The following is an 11,961-nucleotide window of genomic DNA, read 5'->3' as shown; positions in this document are numbered from 1 at the left end:
TATCACCAGTATTTAATTCATTACCTTAGTGATTGCATTACATGTTGTAATGATGTTATTTAATGTAATGACCTGAGTTCTGGTGACCTGAAGGTGGTGACAGAGGGTGCGTTACTCCTGATTTATAAATGAAGTGCAGTGAGGCGAATGCGATGCTCCCTCTCCTGCTTCTCTGCAATGCAGGGCTGTATCCCATCCAGCTCAGCTGACCCTTTATTGCATTTTGCAGCGTAAAGAAAACAAAAATCAACCAGAAGCTTCAGTTCTCATGTTTATTTCATGTCTTATATTTCATTCTGTCAGCAGGTTCTACATTGCAGCATAGTCCTAGCAAACTAAACAATGAGGCTCTGCAGCTTCACCTGTCGGGCAAAGCTGCTTTAAAGTGCACAAGAAGCAAAAGATTCCTATCTAAAGCACAATATAAGTAAATACACATTTGTGTCTTCCTGAATGTATATACGTATTTTATTACTCAAAATCTGTCACCATCTTGACATCACTACCATGGAAGGCTTGTGTGGGTGCAGCAGGCCACTGTCAGCGGGTTTAAATGCACTTGTTGATGTCACATTCAGGTGGAGAGCGTTCTGCATCACTGGAGTCGAACATCAGAAGCTTTGGCGTTTCATGGTCATACCAGGGAGCTGAGGGCTAATGCTACAGGAATCACTATTGCTTGCATACATTGCCACCTTCAGGGCTCTCGATCGTTGTTCTTTGGCTTCTCCACCTTTCTTTCCCAGATTATCCCTCCTATTTCTTCTTCTCCTCTTTGCTTTCCTTCAGCTCTGTGCTGGAAGTCTTCTCCACCTTCTCAGTCTTCCTTTCTTCCTTCACATTCTTGTTGTCAGCGCCTTCTTTCTCCTTTTTTACTTCTGCCGTCTCCTCTTTCTTGCTGGTGGACGCATCGGTTTTGTCTTTAGCAGCTGGCTTCTCCTCCTTCTTCTCCTTCTTGCTGGGACTTGGGTCCTGGGACTCAACTTTCGGTGTCTTCTCCTCTTTTCTAGGCTCAGGCTCAGATTTTGGTGCTGGATTGGACTCAGGTTTTGATGCCGGTTCTGCCTTCTCTGCTTTAGGAGGAGACGGCTTCTCCTCCTTTGGGGGAGAATTGTCTTTTGTCTCTGGCTTGGAAGCAGGTTTCTCATCCTTCACCTTCTCCGGAGCTGCAGGCTTAGAAGTCTCTTCCTTTTTAGGTGGCTCTTCTTCTTTGCTGTCTTTCTTTGCATCATTTTTCTCCACAACTTCCTTCTCCTTCACCTCTTCCTTCTTGGCATCCTTCGCTTGCTGCTCCTTCTTCTCCTCTTTGTCCGTCTGAGCTTTCACCTCCGGTTCTTCTTTCGGTGTGTCTTTAGCTGCGACAGGCTTGGCTTTCTCCTTCTCTGGAGACTTGGCTTCAGGAGTCTTTGGAGGAGATTTAGATTTGGGAGAGTTGGCGGCTGGTGATTTGGACTCCTCTCCTGCAGGTGATTTGGCTGCTGGGGATTTTTGAGGGGATTTAGATTCAGTTGATTTGTCCTCAGGCAATTTTAAAAGCGGTGACTTCGGTCGAGGAGATTTTGAAGGAGACTTGGCCTCTTCCGGAGATTTTGACTCCTTCTCCTCCTCCTCCTCCTCAGCAGCGGCATCATCTTCTCCCTCATTCTCTTCTTCTTTTTGTTCACTCTCTGCTTCTTCTTCTTCCTTATTGGCTGCCTCTTCCTCATTCTGTTCATCTCCTTCTTCGCCCTCTCCCTCCTTCTCCTCCTCCTCCTCTTCTTCATCGTCAGCCTCCTCTGTCACCTCTGTCACTTGGGTTTCATCTGTCTGCTCCTCCACAATGACCGTATCTGAGATTTCATCACCTTTTGCCTTGAAGAGTCTGCTTTCCAGGTACGAGTACGGACTCCCACCTGACACCAGGCGACTCTCCTCTCCCTCCAGTAACTTCCTGTGGTGACAACAAATATTAGAGTCCCTCTGGTAATACTGTGAGATGGTTCCACGGTCTCACCCACCTATAAGCAGCAATCTCAATATCTAGCGCCATCTTCACATTCAGCAGGTCCTGGTAGTCCCTCAGCTGACTCGCCATTTCCCACTTAGTAGTCTTTAGTTCATTGTCCAGCTGGTTGATGGACTCCTGCCCATTTAAACAAGGGTTTCTTGTGAGTTAAATGACCAGTCACGGATGCAGATGCAAAGTTCTTGCCTGTAGTGAGTTGAGGTCATCGTGGTGTCTGTCCTCACACTCCAAGCGCTGCCTCTCCAGCGACTCCTTGGTTCCTCGCAGGGTCTCCAGCTCGATGGTGCGGCTCTGGAGCTGCCGGCGATACTCTCCGATCTCATCCTGGGTTCCTCTGAGGGCATCTTGGTTGGATTTGGCAGCTTCGGCCAGGCGATCCATGCGAACTGTTGGACGGAACAGTGAGGAGAAGCTTGGTTGGTGAAGATTTCACTGAGGAGAATTAATAATAAGGAGCATCATGATTGATGGAAGCACCATGGCACCACAAGATAAAGGAAAAAAGTCAACATTCCCCATGGTCTCAGAATAAAGGGAGGTTCATGCAAAGACAAAAAAAATGATTAGATATAAAATGGATTCAGACCCATTCTGTTGGATGTTCATTTAATATTTAGGGAGAGGGTGCTGAAAATAGCCTGACAATGAGGAGGGGCCACATCGATCAGCCAGGATGTGACAGACTTCTGTGCCGTGACGGATCATTGCAAGGATGAGTCAGCAGTTTTCCTCAGACAGATGAGCCCATGAATAGAAATTGCTTTTCTGCCTGTGTTAATACATAAATGTGTGTCTCATAACAGAGAGTGAGATGACCTTGACCGCCGAGTGGTCAGCGGTCTGACTCAGCGCTCTTCTCCTCAGTGTGAATGCAGTCTGCTGCCAACACTGGGAAGGTCACAGCGTTGGCAAAATCCACGTATAATATCAGCAGTGCTACGATGACTGTGGCATTTGAGCCTCCTCACAAGAGGAAATGATGCTGTGGTGTTGCCATGGTTTCAGCCTTATGAACTCAAATAACACCTCTGACACATGGATAAAATTCTACCTGCAGAAAATTATGTTTGATATGTAGCTAGAATAAAATAAATGTCAATAGATTTACCACAAATTTAACAAATACATTTACCAAAACGCTGGTCTATTTATATTTTTAAGTATTTAAAATTGGTAAACTTATTTATGTTAAGTCGTGATGGATTTTCCTGTTGCTGCAATGACATGCTAATCTGTAAAAAAAAAAAAAGATGTGTGTTTAGAAACTCACGTATTTCACTTTTAAAAAATGAAATAACATTTAGTGAGAGCATCTTATTTTAATTCATGAATCTCGTCTCTATAGTAGTACAAGAAAGTCCAATCCCTGGAGAGTCCAACTTGCCTCGGAACCACTCCTCCGCGTGTGTGGAACTCTTGGTCGCGTGGGTGTCCAGCTGCGCGCGGATCTCCCTCAGCGCTCCGGTCACGTCCGCCTTCACCGGCGCGTCGTAACTCACCTGGGCCCCGTGAATCTGCGCCAGCAGCTCCGCCACCTCCTCCTCGTGGTTCTTCCTTAGGAAGGCGGCCTCCTCTTCCAGAGCTTGCAACTTCTTGTCCAACTCCAGGCGGGTCAGGCGACACTCCTCCATGTACTTCTTCATCGCCCGTGCGGCAGCGTCCGCCTCCTCTCGGCCGCGCGCCTCCTCCTCCAGCCGGGCGCGCAGCTGCTGGATGTCCTCCTCCAGGTGCTCGTGCTCCAGGGCCGTGCTGGCTTTCTCCGCGGTCAGCTGCTGCAGGAGCACCCGGAGCTCACTGAGCTCCCTCTCGTAGTGCTCCCCCACAGACGCCCGACCCGCCTGGCTCTGCCGCAGCGCCGCCGCCTCGGCCTCCAAGTTGCGGTTGTGCATCTCCAAGTTCCGCACTTTGTCGATGTAACCGGCGAAGCGGTCGTTGAGCGCCTGCAGGACCTCCTTCTCGCTCCTGCGGGACATGTCCCCACTGAAGGTCTCCAGGCTGTCCACCGAGGAGGGGGGCTGGCTGTAGGTGACGCGGCGGCGCTGGGAGTGGAAGCCGCTGGAGGTGACGGAGGCCGGCCGAGCCTTGCGGAACCCCCCGGGGATGAAGTAGTGGTGGTCCATCGAGAAACTCATCCTGACAGAAGCCGAGGAGAGACTGCGGTAGGAGGGGGAGCTGCGGGCTTATATAGGGGCGCAGGAGTCCACTCAGCACCAGCACACTTTTTAAAGAGACACCTCTTCACTGCCCAGTTTCCTCTGAGATGTTTCAATCAGAGACTGAAGAATAAATCACACACTCTCAATACACATGTGGGGCGTCTACTTGAGAAGTATAATAAATGTCTGTTATACAAATACATCTGTAGTGACACGTTTTTCTGATATATTTGAAGGTGGTTGTTTGAAGGCAGTTTGTACATTTTGTATTGACCTAATAACTTTGAAAATGAGCTCATGGCTTAAATGAATTTTGTATCACGGCACAGTTTAGACCTTTAAATTTAACTCAAAATAATGATGTTTTTAGTGACAGCAGGACACACTGAACGACACCAGATTTGAAAACAGCTTATTAAAAGTAAGACAAACACCCAGGGGAGTTTGCTGCGATGATACAGCACTTACTCCGAAAGTGTCTGTGCAGGTCTGTCTGCTGTCCGGTGCTGGAGAGCACAAGCAGCACCTATTGATTTCTCAAGTTTAGGGTGAGTGAGTTTATTCAGAATGCCTGCGTGCTGGATTCAAGTCTGCGAAAAAAAACAAAAATAGATAATAGATAATAATGAGATTTATATACAAATATCTAAAATATGATCATTAATATTACAAGGTAATTTCCAGGTGTTAAATAAATGATGTAATGAATGGCTGAATAATGGACCTGCAGGTCAGTGAAGGTTTTATTTCTGCTCTCTTCATGATTTATGAATGAGAATCACGCTCCGAGCAGAATTCTCTGGGGACCTGAGACTCCTGCTCCTGTTTCTCAACCGCCCGTCATTTGAACCAGCGAAACTGCTGAGCTTCAGAGGAATCTAAGTGATTTTATTCTTCTTTCTAGGTAGATTCTCACCATCACCTTTATGAAGCAGGCAGGAGGTAGGCTGTAGCAGGCTCGTCCTTGAGTTGACAGATGGACAGAGTGAGACAGTAAGCATCCATCCTACAGCACCATCCGTCCAACCTGTCTTTTAGTGTGAACTTTGAGCAGCTGTTGTGTGTGGTGTTGAGATCTCTCTGTGATCAAATGCAAAGGAAAGGAGCAAGATTTGCCTGGAATGGACATAAGCCAGTGATGGAGAGCAAGGGTGAGCGTGATACAGAAGGATGAGAGAGAGTGGGTGTGAAATGGCAGTCACCTTCAAGCACTTGGTGGTTGTTGCACTCTCCAGGATGAGTCAGCTGGAAAACTATTTACTTTATTTTTTTTGCAATTTTAAATGATGCAGATTTAAAAGTGGGACAAAGCTTGAAAGGAACTTAACAAATTCTTCGGATTTCTGAGCTGTTCTGTTGCTTAATGAAGCATTTAAAAAAGGTAAACTCAACATTTTAGAGTCAATGACAAAGCAAACCAGCCTCCGTTCAACTCTATTTATAGCCCACAATCCAAGCTGCCATTTCACTTCTGCAGATACAGACCACCCACTTTACAAGTGTCATTCAGGTAAGCTGAGCCATTTCTTATTTGACAACTTAAGCAGAAACCTAAAACCTCAAAAAAAAAAAAAAAAACAATTTTGAGGTAAAGCATTTATAAATACCAGATAAAAAAAACACTATTTAATATATAATTGTAGCTGCTACATAATAATAATAATAATAATAATAATAATAATAATAATAATAATAATAATAATAATAATAATAATAATAATAATAATAATAGAATCAGAAACTAACTAATAAATAAGAGGCAGGCAGTATTTTAACATTCAGTCTAGGAGTGAATTTTATATAATGCCACAGTGACCTCCATACCTCTACAGTTTGACCCACAATGCTTCTCAGGGACCAATGTGGACTCTACAACGATTGACATAGACTGGTTAAATAAATAAATAAATAAATTCTTGATTGACTGATTATCATCAGGGATAGATTTAAATTGTGTTCATATCCGCAGACATTAATTACAATTGTCTTCATTGCCAATGATTTTCAAACGAGGGTAATACAATTTTAATTTAACGAAAAGACAGCATAAAATCAAAATAAATGCAAGCAACCCCGACAATATCCGAGGTTAACTTTGTTCTAAGACGCATTACGCGCATTGGTCTTATAATAGCGCTATCTAGCGGCTTTTGCTTTTTCACTTGTGTCGTAGTTTCTCATTCCGTCCTCAGGGGGCAGTATAACTGCTGGGATGGCCAAGCCCACTTCCTGTTTTTTTTGAGTCGTTGGTTTACTGTCATCACATCCCTTTTCTACTTACAACGAGGGAAAATTCGAAACAAATTGCCCAAAATAATTTGCAAAATGTCTTCCGAAACTAAATTACTTGATCGGTGGGCAAAAGAAAATAAGCTCTTAGTGTGTAAGTTCAAGGTAAGTCGACGCTTCTCCACATTGTGCCTTCTGTTTTTCGCACATGAATGTGAAAACGTGAAAATGATGGGATTGAAACTCCAAGTAACGCCATCAATGTAGTCAGAAATGGTCTAAAACACCTTGAGATATTGAACATTAACTCTCCATTAAACTAGTATCAACGTTTATCATATAATAACACGTTTCTTGGAAATGAACGTCAGTTGTGGTTTTATTTAAGGAGCTGAAAGGAGGATCTGAGATGAGCCAAGAACAGAGTCACAGCAATATAAACTTGTTGTCTTCAGAGTTCCAGAAACTTTTGAGAAAAATTCAAGGTATTTTAATCAGAGCAAGTTTGTTTGTTTCTTTTTATTTGATGAAGCTTCCTTTTTTTTGATGATCTGCAGGTCTTCCTTCTCTTGCTGATTACACACAGTTGGAGCTGTCAGTCGCGTACAACGTTTGTATTCTGTCTATCTCTCGGGGTTTGGTTTCTGACGTCCAGTTGATCCTCACCCAAACCACAGAGAGAGGTTGGTCTTGTCACAACACCAGTAAAATGATTGTTACCATCTAGAACAAGCTTCAGTCTTGAATATATTCACTTTCCCTTGCAGTTTTAGCGCTGAAAGGAATTGTCAACATGCAGTCAAATCTTGCTGAACTATGGCAAACTATCCTGGCATCCGTGGAAAATTATCCTTTAAAATTTGGTGTAGCACAACTTTTCTGTGTGCAGTGGGCATTGTGGCTTAATACATGCCAACTGGAAACCCTGCTTGACCTTCAGGTAAACATGATTTTATCTTTATTGGCAGCCTTTCCACTCCACTTGCGGTCAATGATTATGATAATTCAGGTTCATGGACTGGTATCTGAATGTTGCATAGGCTAAAGACAGAAAGAAAAGAAAAGATATACTGTGTTATAGTTGGATTGGATACTTGGACATAATAATGTTTTGAAAGTGTTCAGAATAAAATCGTTGATCAGTCGGTCACTGATAGATGTCTTCTGCATTTCCAGGACCAGCTAACAATTATCCACGAAACATGTACAGCTGTTGAAGGATTTGATAAGTCTGGCGTTTCCTTCAAACGCCCTGATCTTGTGATGGAACCGAGAAAATTTGCAGACTTATTACGAATAAGCACAATTATTGTGCAAGGTCAGCAGCATTTGCGTTCCTGTTTTTTTGGCATAAAATATCCAAGTGTGTCTGTGGAGTCTGGTATGACTGAGACAACTTTTCTCTGTTTTCCTAAGGTGCTGAAGGTGCAAAAAAGGGTCAATGTTTGGAGGCTCTGAATCTGCTGCAGGCAGCTTTTGCCCTTTCGGCTCCCAGAACTGTTATTGCTTATGCACATTATCTCTCCGGCTACTGTCTCTCCCAAATGGTAGACTGACTCACTGAGTTAGCCTATTACAATTCCCACTATTGTGTTGATTAGGACTGTATGTTTCAGAGTCGCCCTCAAATGGCACTACACTGCTACAGGAAGGCGCTGGAGACCGACTTCAACTGCCTCAGCGCTCTCCACCAGAGCACCATGATTTTCAGAGAACTGGGGAACACTGAGGCTGAGATAAAAGCTCTTCGTTTGCTGCACTCGGTTAGTACTATTCTGTGTTCTAAGCATTATTGTTGAACTTTTGTTTTGCCTATATATATATATATATATATATATATATATATATATATATATATATATATATATATATATATATATATATATATATATGTTGGAAAAGATCTATTGCAACATTTGATTTATGAATGTGGAATGTTTGAAGGATCTGAAATATTTTCAAGAATAGATCCTTTGCTGCATGAAATGTTTTCTGAGTGGGCGATTGAATATCTAATTTGATTTAATAATTTAATAATATTAATCAATAGATAATAATCTAATAATGGAGTTTCAGGTAAGACATGATGTGTCTTATCCATTGTGTATGTGTAGGCCGGGCAGCATCTTTCCAGTTGAGCAAAATTGCTCATCGTGCTAAGAGAGAAGAAGAAGAATCCGTCACTTGGTAGAGGATAGTGTTTTTATCTCAGGTGAATCCAAAGGTAGCAATAAGTGGACTTGGCTTCATGTCCATGTGTAGTATCTTGGATAAAGTGTTAAAACTAACCAATATCTGCTTAGACCAGTGCATGACCAGAACGTGTGCCAGTGAACCTTGTCTATTTTTATCTTTTATCTGTCACAGAGTGGACTGACCCCAGGATACATTTGTCATTGTTTAACTTTTCATTTGTGAACTCTGTGCACAGTTTTGAATTGGATTAAACCAGTGACGTGCACTGAAAGACTTAATTTTAATATGGAGTTCCAGTTGTTTTGGGTTACAAATTCCTAAGTTCTCCTCCGAGGCTTGTTTTATTCTTTCAGTAGAGTTCCACTGCTCTTAAGAGAGACTGGTATATATTACTGAAATAATTATTAATGGTGGGGTCTAGCAAGAATTTGATGTAATATTTCTCCATTTGCTGCTGCTGACTTTGATAATTGGTACATAACATAGTGTCTTACTTGCAGGTATCGGAAAAAAAAGTGCGATTTGGAGAGATCAAACTTCTTACTTAATTGCTTGTTGCCATTCAACAAATGAAAATGTCTGAATTTTAGTATTAAGTCTTTAAGTATTTTCTGAATTGAGCACATATTTTTCTGTTTGACAGTTGGATTTTTTATTGAGTTGCTTGGAGGTAATGGCAGAGCTGAACACAGCAGCGCAGGTAGTGAGATGTTGTCATCTGGCTCAAGTTCCATCTCTGCCGAGTCAGGTCGAGCAGTCCGGTTCAGGAAGAAGGACCAGAAGTTAAGACAATGCAAGTTAGCAGCCCAGTAATAGAGACAGAAAAAGGGCAAGACGATACCAACATTCCCGTATGTATAGAGAAATGATTCCATGTAGTTGATGGACGGGCGTAGCTGAAAGAAAAATTCGTACACTCTGAAAAAGGTACAAGAATGAGGGTATGACTGTCATTTCCACAGTATTAACATGTCCGACTAGTGACACCTGTGGACTTTTGAGTGCTGACTCCAAATTCATGTCTCATCCTGCAGACCCTGACGTTGCCCCCGAGCAGGGAGGCAGTTGTATCCAGCATGTACATTCTCCCATCATCAACACTTTTGCAGAGCCAGGCTGTGACTAGTCTGGTCTCTGTGCCCTCTGCTCTCACTGTCCTGCACAGGTTGGCGCTCAAGTGTGTGGAAGATGGCCGGTGAGACGTTGTACTTTGAATTTGACATCAAACATCTACGGTAAAATAATATGTCAGACAGCGAATTTGATACAGTCGATCCTTGGCTCTGCAGGGTGTCGGAAGCTATTAAACATTATCTGGACTTATTGGCTTCTCTCCACTCAGATCATACAGGGGAGGTATATATTGTTATTTGCATTATTGTACTGAAGAGTTCCACTGATTTCAAACTGTATTTCCACCTCAGCAACTTGTTGAGGAGCCTGAGTTGCCGAGGCTACCTGTGCTTTACCTGGAGGTTGCTGCTGCTCTGCTGATGGCTCAGCAGCCGTTGGACTGTATTACACTTTGTGAAGAGGTCGTCACCTCAACCATTGAACTGCTGCCAGATAGAGTGTTGTTGGAGGAGGTAGAGGAGACTGCAGAGGATGCGAATGTGTGGGAGAAGGCTAAAGACAAACCTGCATTAGTGCTTTGGACAGGTGCCGCTTATCTCCTGCAGGGTCACTGTCACTCTCAGCTGAAGGATTGGAAACAAGCTGTGACCCACTACACTCGGTAATAGTAATTTTATTTCTAAAATTTTTGTGGCTAAATGATGTATTGTTTTGTCTTCTTCTGTGCAGGTGTATTAATCTTGTGGTCAAGGTTCGTTATAAACCTAAAGGTGCGTATTATTCTTTCCTTTATAATCTCACAAGTAAAAGCAGAGCCCAGCCAACTGGGTATCTGGTTCTGTTTTTGTTCAGGCTTGCAGCCACAGATTCCCTCCGCAGACCTGCTGGACAGAAAGCAGACACTTCTGTGTAACCTACAGAGACTGAAGGGTCTCGCACTAGCTTGGAGGGGCATCAGCTTCAGTCAGACCGACAAACTTAAGGAGGCACTGAGAGACCTTCAGTTCAGCCTGCAGGCTTATCCAGGTATGGACCAAAAAATGCCAGCCATAAAGCAGCCAAAAGCTATTCTGAATGGTTTTCTGTCATCATGTCTGTGTCGTGTGCGCTCTCAGTGTGTGCTAGTGCAGGACTGTGGTGTGGTGAAGTTCTGTGGAGACTGGGGAGACAACAAGAAGCAGCAGCCTGCTGGACACGGACCGGTTTTGCTGCACAACCCACCGCGGAGTAAGACATTTCATTATGTTGCGTTTCTGTGTTTCTGCAACAGTAGCACAGGTTGTTCAACTGATTATTTATCATAAGGATTTGAGCTTCATACAATCCTTGAAGTGATTTGTCCGTTTGATTTTTCTATTCCTTTTCCCATTTTTGTACTTTTCTCACTCAAAATAAAGGGACAGAAAATTGAAAAAAAAAAAAAAAAACATTTCAGAATAAAAGAGCGTTTGCATGATATTTCCAAGTTTTAATTTTCCCTTCTTCCTTTTGCTTGACGGCTTCTCAAAACATCACTATCCATTGAGTCCAGAAATTCACAAAACCCAATATGTATGATCAACATATGGTGAGTTATGCTCACAGCACATTGTCAACAAGATTGCTACTAAAAGGGGACTAATTGAGATGTTATGAGAGGAATGACACTCTCATAATAATAATAATTATTATATTTTGTTGTCCTTGTGTTGCAGGAATGATCCAGTGTACCTGCAGGAACCTCAGTCTGGTCCTTCCTTGGACATTGAGGAACTTCACCGCCGAGTTCAAGAGCTAGATTCAAGGCTATGAAGCGGAGTTGCTTATTAAATAGATGTTGTTTTATGTAAAAAAGAATCATTACAGTAAACAAACAGTTGTGCTGATGACTCTTCATTCACTGTGAAGCCCTTGAGCAAAGACCCTTGTTAACAATGAATACAAAGCAATGGCCACATCAATGCCTTTTTCGGATTTGTACTGTAACGCTGCATCTGAATGAGCTTTGAACAAAAAAAATAGTGTGTTTTGGGGAGATTTTCATCACGTTTCTTTCCTTTTAATTCCAAACTTGTCATTTGAAGGTTTCCATTTGTCACTTTTGGTCACTGCTGCCATCCAAAACAGAATATCGAATGGATGTTTCCTTTATTCTTAAACTCTGTTTCGTCTATGTAAGGAGCCACTTAGTTGATCAGTACTGTCCACGTCACTTGCAGTCAGAGTGGGAGTTTTGTTTGAAGCGAAGAGGACTGTTCTATTATAGCATGTCCAAGAGCAGCGTTTCATCACCGATATGATCAACAAAGCTATCAAGGGTGG

The 11,961-nt window shown here is 42.8% G+C and overlaps 2 protein-coding genes across 2 annotated transcripts; one reads left to right on the top strand and one right to left on the bottom strand.

The window, feature by feature from the left end:
• Nucleotides 1-268: 268 nt before the first annotated feature.
• LOC128762218 (neurofilament medium polypeptide-like) lies at nucleotides 269-4,147 on the bottom strand. Its single transcript, XM_053870300.1, has 4 exons — nucleotides 3,390-4,147; nucleotides 2,192-2,391; nucleotides 1,998-2,122; nucleotides 269-1,930 (listed from the first exon to the last, which is right to left on the bottom strand). Exons 1-4 carry the CDS (start codon nucleotides 4,135-4,137, stop codon nucleotides 757-759), a joined length of 2,247 nt encoding a protein of 748 aa, XP_053726275.1. The 5' UTR covers nucleotides 4,138-4,147; the 3' UTR covers nucleotides 269-756.
• A 2,265-nt stretch (nucleotides 4,148-6,412) lies between these two features.
• Nucleotides 6,413-11,515, top strand: fancg (FA complementation group G). The gene is made up of 14 exons (XM_053871308.1): nucleotides 6,413-6,555; nucleotides 6,779-6,875; nucleotides 6,948-7,073; nucleotides 7,158-7,330; nucleotides 7,567-7,708; nucleotides 7,807-7,937; nucleotides 8,007-8,153; nucleotides 9,621-9,781; nucleotides 9,876-9,942; nucleotides 10,011-10,321; nucleotides 10,390-10,430; nucleotides 10,513-10,686; nucleotides 10,776-10,887; nucleotides 11,355-11,515. Exons 1-14 carry the CDS (start codon nucleotides 6,487-6,489, stop codon nucleotides 11,449-11,451), a joined length of 1,848 nt encoding a protein of 615 aa, XP_053727283.1. The 5' UTR covers nucleotides 6,413-6,486; the 3' UTR covers nucleotides 11,452-11,515.
• The last annotated feature ends 446 nt before the right edge of the window (nucleotides 11,516-11,961 follow it).

This window comes from Synchiropus splendidus, chromosome 7, assembly GCF_027744825.2.
Source record: "Synchiropus splendidus isolate RoL2022-P1 chromosome 7, RoL_Sspl_1.0, whole genome shotgun sequence".
In the NCBI taxonomy this organism is placed as follows: Eukaryota; Metazoa; Chordata; class Actinopteri; order Syngnathiformes; family Callionymidae; genus Synchiropus; species Synchiropus splendidus.
The sequence above is the reverse complement of the archived record's forward strand: the minus strand, read 5'-3'. Positions and strand labels throughout refer to the sequence as shown.

Coding starts and splice junctions, on each gene's coding strand:
- fancg (XM_053871308.1), top strand. CDS start 6,487: ATGTCTTCCGAAACTAAATTACTTGATCGGTGGGCAAAAGAAAATAAG. Junction 7,331..7,566: donor AAACCCTGCTTGACCTTCAG/GTAAACATGATT, acceptor CTGCATTTCCAG/GACCAGCTAACAATTATCCA. Junction 7,938..8,006: donor GCTACTGTCTCTCCCAAATG/GTAGACTGACTC, acceptor TGTATGTTTCAG/AGTCGCCCTCAAATGGCACT.
- LOC128762218 (XM_053870300.1), bottom strand. CDS start 4,137: ATGAGTTTCTCGATGGACCACCACTACTTCATCCCCGGGGGGTTCCGC. Junction 2,123..2,191: donor ATGACCTCAACTCACTACAG/GCAAGAACTTTG, acceptor TTAAATGGGCAG/GAGTCCATCAACCAGCTGGA. Junction 1,931..1,997: donor ATTGAGATTGCTGCTTATAG/GTGGGTGAGACC, acceptor TTGTCACCACAG/GAAGTTACTGGAGGGAGAGG.